The 17,325-nt window shown below is 29.4% G+C and overlaps 1 protein-coding gene across 1 annotated transcript; it reads left to right on the forward strand.

Moving 5' to 3' along the window:
• The first annotated feature begins 1,399 nt into the window (after positions 1-1,399).
• On the forward strand, positions 1,400-14,091 carry Dip-B (Dipeptidase B). The gene is made up of 8 exons (XM_035093959.1): positions 1,400-1,450; positions 2,463-2,744; positions 4,962-5,070; positions 7,183-7,330; positions 7,814-8,166; positions 9,934-10,212; positions 11,481-11,720; positions 13,478-14,091. The coding sequence occupies exons 1-8, from the start codon at positions 1,434-1,436 to the stop codon at positions 13,886-13,888; spliced, it is 1,839 nt and encodes a 612-aa protein (XP_034949850.1). The 5' UTR covers positions 1,400-1,433; the 3' UTR covers positions 13,889-14,091.
• Positions 14,092-17,325: the final 3,234 nt, after the last annotated feature.

Here is a 17,325-nt window from a genome sequence, read left to right on the forward strand (position 1 = left end):
TGTTATACTAATAAGCTTTTACAATTCAACGAAAAAAAACAGAGCATTCAATTGATCTAGAATTAGTGATGAATATTTGAGCTTTTTCAGGAGTAAAATAATATCCAGAAAGATTATATCAATGTAAGTACTTAATTTCCATTCGCATAGAGTCGCATTGAGGAAAAAGGAAAGGCAAATCAAGATGACTTTCCGGCTGGTTGAACGACAAGGTCGAACTCTCGCTTATCGTCTCTGTAGAACCAACGACAAGAGATTAGGGGGTTGTTATCTTCTTCGTTGAGTTTGCCTGGGGTAACGGTACGAGACGAACGTTTATTTCCTAGCGATTTCAAATGTGCCTCGATTTGCTACTCGATGCAATCGTCTGAAATTTCAAATTTGCACTGCCAGCGCTCTAATACATATGCTACGAAGGGTTGTTCATGGTCTGATTTGCGGTCATGCTCGTTATTATTCGGTTCACCCAGCAGGAAATTGAATGAAGATCATTTTACAGTTTGTACTTTCTCATAACTATTATTTTTGTGAACTAAAATATTGTAATAAAAATATCAGTCACAATTAAATATTCCAAATCACAAATGTATGACATAAATGAATAATCTTCAAATGAATAATAATAAATATTTCATATACATGTTGAAATTTTGACAAGCGAGAATAATTTATTTATCGAGTAAAAATGGTAAATTTTTATATTGTATTTAAATCATCTTGATGTATTTTTATCTTATTGAAATCGTCTGTAAAAGAACTGGTTTTATATAGTAAGGAAGATAGAGCTGAAAAAAGACGAAATATTAATTGGAGAAAAAAAAATTGTAGACATAAATGGAAATTTTATTTATGTTTTTTTATATTTCTCAACGTTGTCACCTTTTGTGGACAAATGTGTTAGAAATTCTGGCAAAATAACTGAGGCAAAAATGAAACACAAGTATAAAAAAAACTGAAAATAAAAGAGTGTTTAAGAAAAGAAAAATGAGGAGAAGTTGAAAAAGAAAGGATCTCTTGGAGTAAATCCAACTTTCAGTCTGTTCGAAACACCCCAACCGGCCAAATCGAATCTTTCTTCATTATTTAAATGAAATTCTTGGAGAATTGCCGGATCTTTTTTTGTATCGCGAAGTCAATTTACTTGGGTTGAATAAGTTTCATATGATAAAAGAAAATATATCTTTGAATTAATATCAATTTTATGCACACCCCTGACGAGGATTAATTTATGATTTTCACTTGCCAAATGCTTTAAAATAAATATAATAACAACATTCTTATCTATTTATTGTTTATCATCAAGTATCATAGTAACCAAAACAAACAAAAAATAAACAATTTTATAATTAGCTTAACCTCTTACTGGTTATAACGATTATTTTTTTTACTAAAAATTCTTAAATTATCCAACAGAATTAATCATTATTTTCAAGATGTTAATAGACTTGAGGTAAGTATTTGAGAGAGATTATTGTTCTAAAAATAAAATTTAAAATTATATTGATGTGATGAGAACCTAGATATTCAGAAGAGTAAGTACGACACTTTTTTTCGTCTTTCATGTTTTTTTTAAGGAGAATAAAGAAAGTTGGAAAAGCTCTCAAGGCGAATCTCTGACTTTTACGATTGACACAACGAGTGTTTCAACTCGGCTGTCTTGACATTAACGCGACCAACGACCTTTTCTTTTTCATACGATCTCATCAATTCTTAATCTAAGTTGAAACACATATGAAATATCTCCAGGCGATAAAATATATATTTACGGTCATTTAGTAGATAAAATAAGACTAAAAAGAGCTCTAAAAAAACCCATTTTTCTCCAAATATTGTTCAGGATCATTTTATTATAATTAATCTTTCCCTTCTTTATAAGCTAAAATCCATTTCTTGTTATTTATTTCTTATTTGATTCTATTTTTTACAGACAAAATGATACTCAAAAATAAGATTAACCGTCAATTAATTTTTTTAACCCATTTAGTTAATTTAGAAATGCTCAAATTGTAATTCTATATTTAACACAAATTACTCCAATTCCAGTTTCATTGATTCTCGATTTAATTGAATATAAAAAAAACTTTTAAATGGTACCTGGTATGTTACAATAGCTTGTGTAATTATTTTCACACTGTCATTTATCATTTTTTTGTTTTGTTTGTATTTGTGTATGTATCAGCATGGTCTCCTTTTTTGCATGCACACTAGAGTATTTGTAAACACACAGACTACGAGGCTTTTCCTTGATAACAATCTACACTGAAATTGAAAATCATTTTTGTCTCATCAGAGGTGCACATAAAAATGGTGGTAAAACGTGCGTTTTCAAAAGGAAATGATATAGGGGTAATAGTAGTAGAAAGCGATTTCGAGCCGTGGACATGCGAGTGATCGATTATATTAAAAGTATACGATAGTATTTCGTTTATTCAAGATTCATCAATCACTTGGATTGATTCCAGATGGATGCCATGTAGGGTGAAGATTGAAACGAGTATTTGTGCTCCTAACTACGATGGTATAATCCTTGTGTCCAGTTGTCCACCAGGAGTCGATGAGCCCGAGCCCTTTAAGACCGTTCTTTATGCCGCAGCTCAAATTGATAGCGCACTTGGTAAAGTCGGTGCAGTATTGCCCATCAATCTGCCAGCAAGACGATTCGTTTACAGCCCGACTGGTCCGCTCAATGCAGACTATCACGATGTACGGAGTTTCAGTGAAGCAGCCAGCAGAGGAATCCAAAGGTAATCACGTCGAGATCAATCTCTAGGGATTCAACGAATATACTGCGAGAAAAAAAATTCGGACACGAAAAAAATGCAATTTACTGCGGCTTATCTGCTTGAGACAGTCCCTATATTGTTCTTTATCTTTTCATTTATTTTACAAAAATATAACTCCATACATTCATTGCATTTTAACCAATTTCTTGACTGTAAACTTACGCATGGAAAAAATAAGAATAAAGTTTTTTTGGTGTTTGTAATAAATTTATCAAAAGGCCATGTTTCAAATAACTAATTAGATTTATAAAGCGTTGAAAGTTCGATAAATGATTTCTCACTCTCATAAAAATGTTCTATAAATGCATAAAATATCGAAAAAACAAAAAAGCATAATAGAGTAAATAGGAATTAATAAACCGTTGAAATTCAATCGAATTTATATAAATATTTATTTTTTTATTTTTTATGGGAAAGAATTACGTATAGTCGATCTGTAGCAAATGTTTTAAAAATGAATTTTAAAATTCCGTGATGGTTTGATCGTATTTGAACCAACATATTTATTTACGTGCTCTTGTATTTAATAACGTAAACAATCATGACAGTTCAAAAATTATTATAGACCGTTAGAAAATTTCAAATAATTTATTTAAAAATTTTTGTGACAGACAACGCGATCCTAAGTGATTTCATTACACCAATAGAGGAATTTTATATAACTTCCATTATTATAAAATTAATTGCAATGATTGCTATAGAATTCGTTTAGTCTGTATTTGACCTCATATCGTTTATAAATTTTTCGTCAAACAAAAAAACTATTCATTTAAGTAGCTTAAAACATACACTAAGCTGTAGCTTATTATTAAAAGCACTTAACTTTTATTGGAAAAAACGTGATTTTCGTAAAAGCGCAGTAAAGATGTCAATGAGAAAATTTCTTTTCAATTGATCGTTGATTTCATTATCGGTATCCAATATATATCTTTTATTTTTCTTTATTATTTTGCTTCGACTAGTGCCCTGTAAATAACGTTTTGGTACTCTTACTTCACGCCTCAACAGTGGTAATTTCGCACACGCGGTACCTCGGCAAGAGAGTGCGAATACAAGCAAAACGGAGAATGAAAGAATACAGTAAAGCATATCGCGCTTTCTCATTCAATTACGAAAATTGTTTTTCCAATTTTAAATACATCTCAGCTCACTATTTCTATACATTTTCTATATTACAAGTGTTTATTGTGATGTTGAATATTTTAATACTTTCATACTTTATTTTTTTATATTTTATCTCTTTCTAATTCTTTTAGATCAGTCTGCAGTTACAGCAAAGTGATGATCTGTAAATAAAAGAAATTTGAAAAATAATATAAAAAAAGAATTATCAATTATTGTTGATACATATTTTTTGCTATTAAACGCCGATAAAATATTTTTTTTTTTGTAATATATCATTTATAACGTAAAAAAAAGAATTAATTTTTGATTCTTAAATTTGAAATTAATCTACTATATATTTCATAACGAATAGTTATTACTCTGTAATCCAAAAATTTAAATCTACTGAAAAAATCGATACAATACGTTCAATCTTAAGAATAATGAAAAAAGTTTGAAAACTGTTAAAAAATACATAAAAATGGTAAATTTTAACTAAATGTCTATTCATGCTATATTTTTCCATTTTTATCGTCAATATTTCACTTCAGTGATCTCATTCAATTAATTTTCACGTCTATTGAAATTCATTCCGCTAAATAAATTGTAACTAAAACTAATTTATTTTCAGAAATGATACTTCATATAGCTCCAGTTGTAACGTTGATTCTATTTAACTTAATTTTCATTGAGACTTCTAACTAAAGATAATGGAGTGTAAAATACATATGTATACTCAGTAATTTCTTTGACGAACATTCGTAATTAGTTATATACAGAATCTTGTCGATATTTTTATTGCTCTCCAACTTGGAAGCGAGAGAATGTGGGTAATTACTAGAAACACTAATAAAACATAAGTTTAGTATAACTCTAGCAGTTATAACAAAGAGCTTGCGTTTGTTATCTAAAATATGAATAAGTGTGGTATAATTTATCTAATTATTTGTTTAGCTGTTTTCTTTCGCTATTATAATCAATTTAATTACTTACCTTGAATAGTTTGATAACAATTTTTTTAAAATCTAAAATGTGCAAGTTATTAGATTCATAACCATGCTTTTATGATAACAGAGCCTTCGAAGCAGGCATAAGATGTCCCATGATAGTTCTTCTACCTCATTCCCACTTTGAAAACGTGGAGTTGGTCACTCTGCTTGGCGCCCTGGAAGGTCTCTATGTTGTAAGTACTACTTAAGTTCCCACTTCTTACTTACTCTCCCTTTCGATTACCTTGACTTCTTTGCTGAATCGTCACGTTACTTTTAGTTCGATTTGAAACTCATTTTCTACAAGTGCGTTTTAACTTTTAGTAATCCCCTACTCTCACATGCTTAAGGTATAATAAAATTTTTTATCGAATTATCGACTGGCTGCATTATTTTAACGAAGAAAAACTTGTTTCATCCACTTTTAACTTTTTTATATTTATTTCACTATTGTCGATGGAGTGAAATTTTTAAATTAATACTTGGTCTTTTGATAAAAATCAATGAATTTCTTTTCTATAGAATGGATTAAATAAAGTAGCTATTTTCTTATTACAACCATTGTTGAAAGGATTTAATAAATTAATTAATAATAATTAAACTTAGGGTTTTAATATTTAGACCGCGGTGAAGACATTTACCCTAAGTACTTAATAAAATTAAATTTATCTCAGGGCTGTTTCACTACTCAAGTATTCTTTAAGCATTTTGAGGTCGATGAATTGATCTTAATATTTTTCATCATCACAAGAAGACTCTCTAACTTTATCTTAAGAATCTTCTTCTATACATACTAGCCAAGCAGCTTCTTTTGTTCTAGAAAACTAACTACTTTATAGGTATCTTTTCTTTCATGTGTTCTATTTCATGTATTATATATACTGAATATATGAGAAGAAACATACATGTAGCAGCTGTGTTAAGTTAGTTTTGTAAGGTAACTTTCAACCCTAAGGGTTAAAATCACTTGAGTATCAGGAAGTAACGTAAGTTTTGTTCACTCCTGGATGAAGCCAGAGGCAACAAATGCCATGCGTTCTTCAATCATAGTATGGCTATCAAGCGACCTAATTAGTAAAATACCTTTACTTTCCTCAGAGAACTCAATTTAACTTTGATCAACTTATTCAATAAAACTTTTTCATTTGATAGAGTAAAAAATTGATTGAAAATGAGAAAAATGTTTTATTGATGACATTCTTCACTATTTGAATTAATTATTGTGAATATAACAGGAATTTTTTATTTATCTGTCCAATTATTTGAATATACAAGATCAAGCATATATATACTAGAATGTATACATTCAAATGTTCACTTTTGTCAAAAAATAAATAATAGTATTCATTGTTTATTACTGGTATGATTGCTCCATTTTTCAATATTATTTTTGTAAAAATTTTCCTTATTTCGATGAGCCAAAAAGTATTCTTAACTGAGTATCTTCAGTTTTAAAGTGATTTCTCGGTGATCATTATGTACTTATTTCTTCAAAGAGTTAAAAGTAAAGGATAAGTTTCTTACTCTAATAGCTCATATCTTCGTTATAAATTATCAAAGAATGATTTCTCTTCTCTTTAAAGTTTCTTCTTTCTGAAAAGGGGAAAATAGATTATTAATTTTTTGTTTGAGCTGATTAAAAATAATTTTGTAAGCTCGAAATATTTTTCAAGGTAAAACTATTATTCATTAAAATATTAAAGGGTCAAAGGAAATTGAAATTATAAAATTGTTTTATAAAAATTTCCGATAATCTTGAGGAAATTTTGTTCGAATGGGAACGGATGGATAGAGTTTCAAGTTTTCTCAGTTTACGTTTGAAAGTTCACTAAGATCTCATCTAAAACTGTATTCTTTAATATATGCAAAGTTTTTGAAGTATCCAATTGCATTGTGAGAACCCTGTAGATACCTAAGTTTCATGACTGTGATAAAGTAAAGCGTTTGTATTTTGAGAAGTATCACTGATCAGACTACTACGCCATCGAAATTCTGATGAAATATAATACAATCTCAGAATAAGTACTTATCAAATTAATTTTCACAAAGAAATTGTTTAGAGCTCAAGCTCATTTTGAAACCATGAAATTAGCAATGTAGAAATTAAAAAAAATATATTCAACTAATATTTAACAGCATATTCAACAGATATATATTTTTCGAGAACATAATAACGTTATTTGAAACTTTTTTATAGCTAAGTACCAAGAATTTCAATGATTCATAAAAAAAGTTGAGAAAGACAAGATTGTTAAACTTGTTGAAAAGTACAGTTTGTCATCTATTATATCAAATTTTTTTTCTAGCCACTAGAAGTGAGAGAGATGTGCGCCGATCAGAGCTACAAGACATGTCAGCTGGGAGTCTGGAGTCCCATCTGCGGTAAAAAGCTTGAGGGCATCGTAAAGCTTGCATCGGTACTCGAGAGCGGCAGATACGTCGCAAGAGATATCGGTAAGTCTGCGAATGGTGAAAGAAGCTGAAGAAGTATAAAGAAGGATGAAGAACAATTTTCTTCATCTTCTATTTCTTTGCTCTTTTCCCGTGTCGCTTCATTGGAGGTGTTTGCGATAAAGTTTTCGAGTACCTAGAGAAAAAGGAAGAACATGAAGAGATAAAGGATAGATGAGGAGCGATGGGCGGCTAAACGACGGAGTTTCTTCGCTGTCGGGAAAAGCGACGGGCACAAGGAAAAATGACTTGAGGTTCTTTAGCTACACCAGAGAGAAAGAGAGAATAAAAGACAGGAGAAAGCAAAAAGTCCCTCTGGCTCCTCATCCTAATTGAGAATCCAGCTTCAAGTTATATAACCTTTTCCTTCTTCTCTTTTTTACTCACTTCTCCGGTTAAAAGCCTTCCTTGTCATCCATTGACATCCTAAGCTAGCCACGAATCCTAGATTACAAGAGTTAAATGAGTTTGAAATTTTTAACGAAGGTGGAGCTGATCCTGAGCGAATGACACCATGTAAAATTCAAGAGTATGTCTCAGAATTGTTTCATGGTTCTAACGTGACTGTTCAGGTTGTTAGTGATGAAGAAACTCTTCTACAAGAATATCCACTCTTTGCGTCAGTAAATCGTGCTGCTTCGGTTATACCACGACATCGTGGAAGGATAATATTCCTGACTTATGAGCCACAAAATCCTTCTTACGTTTTGGAGACTCTTCTTCTTGTCGGCAAAGGAGTGACTTATGATACTGGTGGTGCGAGCAAGAAACCTGAAGGAATGTCTTCTGGAGGATCTAGACATAAATGTGGTGTTAGTGCATGTGTTGGATTTCTACAGGTATGTTATCTAAAATATAAATAATACATTACATTGTTAAATTGTATGTTGAAGAATATTTTTTCTCAAACTTTTAGAAATTTCTCACTTCAATATGTTTCTTACAAATCATAATAGTCAGAAGTAATGACATTTCAGGTCAGATAAAAAAAATGTAGTTATAATGAAATTCGTTAAACGAAGAATATTTTTTTATATATAAATATGTATATTACGTATTTTATAATTTTTGAATGCGATAAGCGATTTGTTATTCAAAGCTCTTTCGAAAATTTACTTAAATAAGATAATCCATCCACACGATTCATTAATAGAACATAGTTATTATTAGTAACATCTTTAGTAGTTATTCTAAATAATTACGTTGATAGTTTTCATTCATGATGAAACAATTTTGTTGGTGTCTTACCATTTGTGACAAGTTTACAAACTTCATTCAACACCCCATGTTTCTTACAATACACAATGTCCCGTTCATACAGAAGATAATCATGTCTTCATTCTTTTGTCTAAATGATTAAATTACACTCAAGGATCTATAAAATAGTTGAAGAATATTTATCAATAAATCCGCAAAACATTTATAAGTACATAAGAATTATTAAATTTAAAAAATTACACTGAATCTTACTATAGTGGTATTCTTCGGTAAAGTTCGCGTGAATTCGTATGAGTTCGCGGGGGGATGAGTTTAGTGAAATCGGAAGTTTCTAGATTGTAATTGCGTTACAGTAATAGTGTTTTTATTTATTACTTTATATGATTTTAAAATTAATTGGTTTTGAATTCTTCTTTAACAAGTTCTTTCAAATTAAAATAATAAAATTTTGATAAATATAAATTTCATCCAACTTTTCGTGAAAATCAGACATTGTATATGTACATAATAAACACAAAAGACAAGAGAGGGACACAAGGTTAAGTGAAACAAAGTGTCAACATTGAATCATTTGTCTTCTTTTTCATAGAATAAACTATTGCCCTATATATTGAGAAAATATACATGAAAAAAACGATTAATGGTTAGATAGCTATTTTCTCATTTATAAAATTCATTTTAAATGAATAATATTTTTCAATTTTTATGTTAAATTGAAATACTTCCATTTTTAACACCATTATTTCATTTTATGACATAAATTTCTCATTTATTGATTTATTGTTTCAATCAACAAAAAATTTTCTTTCAACTGTATTGAATTTTATTTATTCTTAAATTATTCTAATTCTCACAAATTCATATTTTGTCAAAATGATGTACGGTATTATGATTCATCTGTACTTATTTGTTTGATAAAAATTCATAAATTCACTGATTGAAGATTCAGGCTATAATTATTTCACAGTTATAGTGATAATGTAAAATATTATTACTAAAAATACCTATCTAAGCACATCATGTTTCAACCGTGCACATAAGGTATAGTAGAAAATGTCAATTAGCATTTCATATCAGAAAACAGGTAGTCAAGTTGAGTATAGGGGTGTGCCTTCAATGATGAAATACGGTTTCATAAATTTAATTTATTTAACTGAAATATTTTTATAAAATAAAGTTTAAAATAGTCCAGTTGCAGTAAGACTAATTGGATAATATATTTACATATTTTCTTTATACCAAATTTAAGTAACACATTGAATCAAGTTTAATTAATTTTGGTGAATTTTGTAAACAAACTTTTAGAGCTTTAAACAAAGATTGAGTTTTTCCTAAAGTAAATTTTTTTACCACATGATTTACGTAGTAAAAGAATAATATAACGACAGGTGGTAAATTTACTACAACCACCAACGGTGAAAGTTGTGGCTGCATTGTGCGTTTTGCGAAATAGTGTGGGAGAAAATGGGTACGTTGCTGATGAGGTGATTACCACAAAATCCGGGCGAAGATTACGCATCACCAACACTGACATTGAGGGTAGATTGACCATCACAGACGCCCTATTTCACATCAAAGAAATGGCACTATGCTCTGTAAATCCACACATTTTTACAATAGCTACCCTAATGACACCAGCAAAACTTGCTGTTGGAACTGGATATTCGGTAAGTGCTTTTTTTTATTTTTATTTGTAATTCTACTCAAATTGTTAAAAGTAAGAAATTGGATGGATTTTATCGTTTCCACCTGTTACGATTTTATACTATAAGATCTTGAACAATTTTTCGCAATTTATCCAAGCTACAAAGATTGTAGACAGAGTAATAAAATTTTCTATCTCTCAAGTCATCCCTCGGGTTTCTTTGGATGTGTAGAATTCATTAAGACATGATATAAGAGATGCCTTCACCTCCTTCTACTTCGTGTCTGGCTTCCTAATTCACTCGCTCATTCGTCAGAAAGTCTAGTAATTTATCAAATACTCCTTTCTTTTTTGCCCTTTATATTTCTTCAAGTAATTAGTTTTGAAATGCAATCAGTAGATACCTCGGTTTAACTGTTTCTAATGTTTTTATATGGATACAAGAACACTGTTTTTCGATGTTTTCCCTTATGTTGAACGAAAGTTTGGTTAAATCAGATGTAATGAGCAATTGCAGATTTTCCTACTAATTCTTGATTTCAAAATAGTTTTTTGAAGTTAATTTTTAAAAATGTATAATTGAATGAAAAATGATTTCTTGAATAATTAAAATAATTTATTAAATATTAATGATTGTATTACAATTATAATGAAGAGTTTATTTTATTATTAAAAGCATTTAATAGATTGTAAAATGTATTAAAGTATATTTTTTGCCATTGATTCAATTTATAATATATCTCTACCTCAATGATCTATTCTAATTCTTGTATATTGTATGCTACAAATTTTCATAGCAATTACAAACATAATGTTTATTATTTTCAAATATGTGACTTCCACATTTTTTTAAAAAGTAACAAAAAAATACAATCATTATAATAATCTCATTTATTTTAATTGTATGTCAATTGTCTCTTGACATTTTACAATACATCCTTTGCAATATAATGCAGTAGTTTCACTTACAAAAATCTATTTTATGTACATATTCTACTCGCGACTATTCACTTGGAGATTCAGGGCTTATCAGCTCCTTCCTTCAACAAAAAAAATACAAAATTTCTAAAATATAAAATTCGCTATTTCTAAAAATAATTTTCTCACGAATTTGAATGAATTATCTATTTCATTACACCTTTTTTCTCCTCTTCAAAATAATTTGTTGTATGCGCATATTTTTAGCTTAGTGTCAAGCTGAATGACTAATGTGTCCCACATGCATGAAAATATGAAAAGTTGGTAAAAAATTAAAAGAAAACATTGAAATTTTATGATCATAAATTTCAGATTGTAATGGATAACGCAGTTGCACGTTCAGTATACAATGCAGAAAAGCTTCAAGCATCAGGTGAACTGATGGGAGATCCATTTGAAATTTCTCGTTTACGTCGAGAAGACTTTAAGTCTCACGAAGCATCAACAGAAGGTGATGATATTAGGCAAGGTGCAAATGTGTTAGGATCAAAACTTGAACGTGGCCATCAAAGTCTTGCTGCATTCCTTATCATGGCTTCCGGTCTATGCAGAGTAAGTAGTTGAATACAAAACTAACCTACTTGTTCAATTGAACTGTAAAATTTTGGATCGTATTCTCTTAACACCTGTAATCTAAAGGTGTTCGTTTTGCAAATATTGAACATTTGCTTCATTTAACATTGTTAGAAGTTAGAGTTGCCTTTGAAGGTACATAGAGTCATTTGCTCGTCAATTCATCAATTTTAAAGTTTACTTTGCTCACATATTGATCTTTTGTAGCTCATAAAAGGAACTGTGGAATTTTAGTAAATAATTATGTGAGAAGTAATTTGCCTTATATTCATGACTAAAAGTCAATATTAGGAAGTTAAAGAAATATTTTTATAATTTAACTATAAATTACGGTGGAAAAATCGATTTTAATTTTTAGTTATTTTTTCTCATAATTTAATTATCCATATAAGAGTTTTCTCATCCAATCTGAATGTTTACGCTTTGCAATTCATATTTTTACAATCATTTGAAACCAAATCAATCATCAATTTGGTTTTGAATAATTTCTATCAAATTTTTTATTAACGATATATGGTTGATGAATTTTTGCAGTAATTACAATGATGCCTATAATAATACATCTCAAATCACTGAATATCTTCAATTCTCTCTCATGAGAATCAATATTCATTTCTATTTTTTCTGGAAAAAATTTTTTTTGCTTCCATTAATAACTTTTTCCTTTCAATCAATTCATTATCTTCTGACTTGTTAACACTTATATTTGCATTTATTTTATATTTATATTTAGCTCATTTTCCTTCATTCATTATCATTTTGTTACAAAAAAGTGGAGTCTCTACGAAATCATTGTGTGAATTCATTGTGAGCGTAAATGTAGATGAATGGTGTCTTCTCTCCCTCTCCTAAATTACTGTTCATTTGTAAATAAATTAATTTAGTGAAAATATCTCTGAAATTCATTAAATATTGCAAAATCTAATTGTGTAGTAATTTTATGAAAAACTTTAATTATTCGTAAATTCATCCATTTATTCCATACAAATATTAATTTAATACTTTTAACAATTCCAGTTCATAAATACGTTTTTTAAAACAATCATTAATAATAACAACATGAAAGAGCAATTAAAAGCTTCAACTGGTTTAAATTGTTAATATGAAAATTAATAATGCGATTTAAAACTTAGTCCTGCATAATGAATGTTCTTCCTTTGTATATTTAAATAATGGACATCGAGTTATATTAATTAATCTTTATGTACCTTGAGTTTGAAGTGTTCCTAGCAGTAATTGCTTTTTGGTATTTTCATTTTTTTTCCTTTTCTTTGGCCACAACAATAATCTCAAGACGACGAGTTTTCGTTTAACTATCCTACTAAGGCGCTCATTTTCAAGCGGTTTAATTACCCAAGTTGTCGTGTCGTGAATTAAACTTGTTTAGATTCGCCAAGTCGTAAATTTGGTTATAGCGTACCCGGGACATTTACTCTCACGGCTCAGAACTTACTACAAAATTTTACGACGAGAGGTAAAGCGACGAGTATTGAAGAAAAAACCCTTAAGAATCTTGGTTACTGTCCTCCATTCTATTCCAAATGAAACCCTATATTTTTCACGTCCATTCTTCGGTTATGTTCAACAAATTTATTTTTATAGACTAAACATCAACCAATACGACTATTTTATGGTTACACGTATTTTTCAAAGTAAAGTGTCAAATGCAATTTTTCATTTTATATCTCCATTTTTCCCCTCATCCAATTGACATTTTTGCATTTCAAATATTTCAGCATGGAATTGACAGTCCTTCACCCCTAAAATACACATTCATTGGCATCAACTCCCATCTATCGGTGAATCGCGATCTTGCAAAGCCTTACCAAGGGAATCCCATACTTGCATTGTCCTATTGCTACCTGATCCAAGGCAAGTGTTTGACGATAAGAAGTGATCCTCCACCTTCTGCGGAGATGCAATATGTCGCTGAGGTTGGCTGTAAACCTATTGGCATCACGTCTTCCCATCCAAGTGGAATTATTGGGGATTCCGTACTAAATCCCCGTATCATCTTGAATCCACAACTAGTAGGATATTCGCGTTCAAAACCTCCTGAACATGAATCAGATATGCTTCCAGAGAGAATCCTCCATCATTCTATGTATTCTCCAGATGTCAAGAGAAATAGATTGAAATCAGCATAATTTTCTATCTTTATTTAGCAATCAATTCATTTTCCTATTTTTTCAAGAAGGAAAATTCTGTATCTGCAGCATACAAATTAGGACTCTGCTAAGTTTCATTGACCGGTGGTATCTTAGAGAGCTGTTGGTAACTTCCTACTTTTCTGACTTTTAAGATAACCGATGAAGAATATCATTTTAATAGTTTAGAAAATACCGATTGATTGGATTACAGCTATAGATTTTCGATACAAACTTATTTTGTAACAATTTACACTTTTTATTGTTAAAAAAGTATTTTTTTATTTTAGATAATTTTTTAAATCTTTAATATTGTTTTTTAAAATTATTTTTCTACTCCAATGTAAAATGAAAAAAAAAAGAATATAATAATAAAATTTTTAAAGTTTTACGCTAAATTATGAAATATAATTGGGAAATAATTTTTATGTTTATTTGTTAACAATTGATAGTTTTCAATTTTAAAGGAAAATGAAATTTCTTCAAAGTGAACATTTTTCTATTCGAATGGCCTATTTTTTGTAATTCTAACAATTTCTTGAACTGCACTGCGTGTTACTTTTCCTGTTGAAACTTCTATTTAGTGACAACTGTCTGCCCGATTACTATCTCCAAAACTCTTGAAAAGACTTAAAAAAAACCACACCAACAAAAGAAAAGTTGTAAAATTTTACGGCAAAGGTACGATAGTAATTTTCCTCCTGCTGGCAAAGAAAAAGAAATTCGTTTAGTTCTTCGACGAAATTTTATTCAAGTAATGCTTACATTTTTTGAATGCACCCAAAAGTTTTCTTTAAACATTTAAATAACGAAATACAAGAAAATCAATATAATCTTTTCATCTTTAAAACTCCAACTTCGAATAAAATTAACAATTTATTTGTTTCTTGCTCATAGAATCTACAACTTAATTCTATTTTATTGCATGATTAAAACAATGGAATTATGAAAAATCATTTAAACAAAACTTTCTCTCATGAAGACAGCAAGAATTTATAGTTAAATAAGTAAAGTTTGAGATCGTAAATATATACTCAAATTTAACATCAAACGGTAAAATATATGAAATCATGAATAAAAAAGTAACGAAAGAATAATATACAGTCGGCAATAAATCTTCGGGATTTTATGCAAGCACACGAATGAAGAGAATAAAGTGGGGAGATTCATGTAAATGCATATCGAGCATATGCAACAGCATACATTTTGCCTCTTACTATACATAAATGTATGTACATTATTAAAAATTTTAATAAATACTAGGTACAACTGCACTGCAATTTGCATGATTAATCCCTTGGTATCGTAGTTAGTGGTTTTGAAAGTCCAGTGTCCACATATTATGTGTCTAAGCATGAATTATTAGCAGCAATAAGGTCAGCAGATTCGTTAGAAAATCAATAATAAAACTATTAAAATATAAAAATATTAGTAGTAATGATTGATAAAATTTATAATCTCCATAATAAATCAAATTTATTTGTCATCAAAGAACATTGTATTTAGTATAAAATCAATTTAACAATTACTAAGTGTTAGGAATTGTATCTACTCTACTTTTACTCCCCTCCAATCTTTATTCTTAGATTATCATATTTCTCGTAAAGTATAAAGTCTCGTTTAGGTCAAATTTCTGTCTACCTTTTAAAAAATCATTTTAATCACTTTAAAATATTCTATGTCAAGTATAATAATCCAGAAAATTCAATTTCATGTCTTGACTATAAATGACATTGTTTTCCTTTTTGTTATTGAGATTAATATGTGTTTTCTTTTATTAAAAGTGAGAATATTCAGTTAAATAGAAAAGGTATTGCAGATAGCAGTTGAATCTAAGGCTTTACAATCGTAGTTATATTTATTACACTTATCTAGCAGTGATGGAGACTAGTTTAAGCCACTTTACCGAATATATGAGTATTTATTGCGATTATAAATAACTTACTATCACTAGCCTTATTAACGATAATAGGCTTTATTTATTTCTTAATCCTCTATTATTTCACTTTGCTTGTTTACAAAAATATTATCGAAAAACAATAAACATTACAACGATATGAGAAGAGATATAATTCGCACTTAATAGTTGAAAAGAAATAAATGAATATTTATTAATAAATATATTTAAATTCATAAACATCAAATATTATTTATATATCATTAGAGAAAAATCGTCATTAATATTTACAGCAACAGAGAACATTTTTTCTTATTAAAAAATAATAAATTATAATTATTTATTTTATTTAAAATAATTACAATCAACAATCTAATTGTATATTTTGTTTATTATTATCTAATATAATTGATAAACTTTTAAAGTTGTAAATATTTTTTTTCTGACAAAAACATTTATGTTTGGCATTTATAGTATGTTAAATTAAATATATTTATGCAAAATTAAATTAAAAACTCTGCATTAGTTAACGATTAATTTACAAATTATTAGTATATAAATGTTTCTCAATCGGAATGGTTGCAGAGAAACGAAATTATCATTCAGTTCTGCAGCAATCAACGATCAATAGGTGAAATAAAAAATCATAAAATATTATATGGCCTGTGCACAAGGTTGAGAAAAATTAATCGATTAACTATCGTGTCTATTCCGTGGAGATTCATCGATACTGCTGCGATGAGCAGTTTACGTATGTATCTATGTATGGACCGTTCGTGCAGGATGCGTAACTTCCTGCATCTCAGGGTTTCTCGTATCGCGCGACAAGCGATCGCTGGCTGACGTGAAAAACCGGCCGCACACACACTTATCTTTCCATCTCCTTTTAGCTGTAGATTCTCTATACGACTTTCTTCTTCCATTTCTCTTTTTTTACCATTTGTAGCCTCCCTTTAACTAATCAGCAAGCTGCATCATTTTTTTTTTACTCGAAACATGCTATAATAGACGGTTAAAAAAATCTACACAAAATTGGGGAATGAACTAGAAAGGGAAAATAGATCTTTTGTCAAATACTCAAAGTTCGCGCAGATGAAAAACAAAAAAATTGAGAGAAATATGTGCATCCGGGGGTGACTATTTGCCTTTTTATAAACCCGGAAATGAATTTTTCAATCAATAAGAATGGACATAAATAAAAAAAATCTAAATGAAAGAATTTTCACTAAATACGATTTTCTGGATTTTCAAAGGTTGAGTCGCTCAGTTAAGTGATGATTGGTCAGAAAAAAGATAAAAGGAAACCCCGACTTTTTTTCTTCAAATATCTTTTAAAATATACCAAAAGATTTGTCAAGCTGAAAACGACTTGATATTTTTTCAAAAAGAACGTGTCTTTCAGCAAAGGGTTACTTTAAGAGTATATTATAAAGAGCTCTCGACTGATTTCCGACTTGTGCAGAACAAGGAAGAGAGGCATAAAGAGAGGTCGATCGCGTCGACATTTCTCCGAAAGTTGTTTCCCAGTTGGAGGTATCAC

The sequence above is a fragment of the Chelonus insularis genome, unplaced genomic scaffold (genome assembly GCF_013357705.1).
Source record: "Chelonus insularis isolate UGA/USDA-ARS -01 unplaced genomic scaffold, ASM1335770v1 scaffold_303_pilon, whole genome shotgun sequence".
NCBI classification, from domain to species: Eukaryota; Metazoa; Arthropoda; class Insecta; order Hymenoptera; family Braconidae; genus Chelonus; species Chelonus insularis.

Excerpts from the sequence above, each read along its gene's own strand:
- Dip-B (XM_035093959.1), top strand. Across the intron at positions 2,745-4,961 it reads GCCAGCAGAGGAATCCAAAG|AGCCTTCGAAGCAGGCATAA; the intron begins GTAATCACGTCG and ends TTATGATAACAG. Across the intron at positions 11,721-13,477 it reads TGGCTTCCGGTCTATGCAGA|CATGGAATTGACAGTCCTTC; the intron begins GTAAGTAGTTGA and ends CAAATATTTCAG.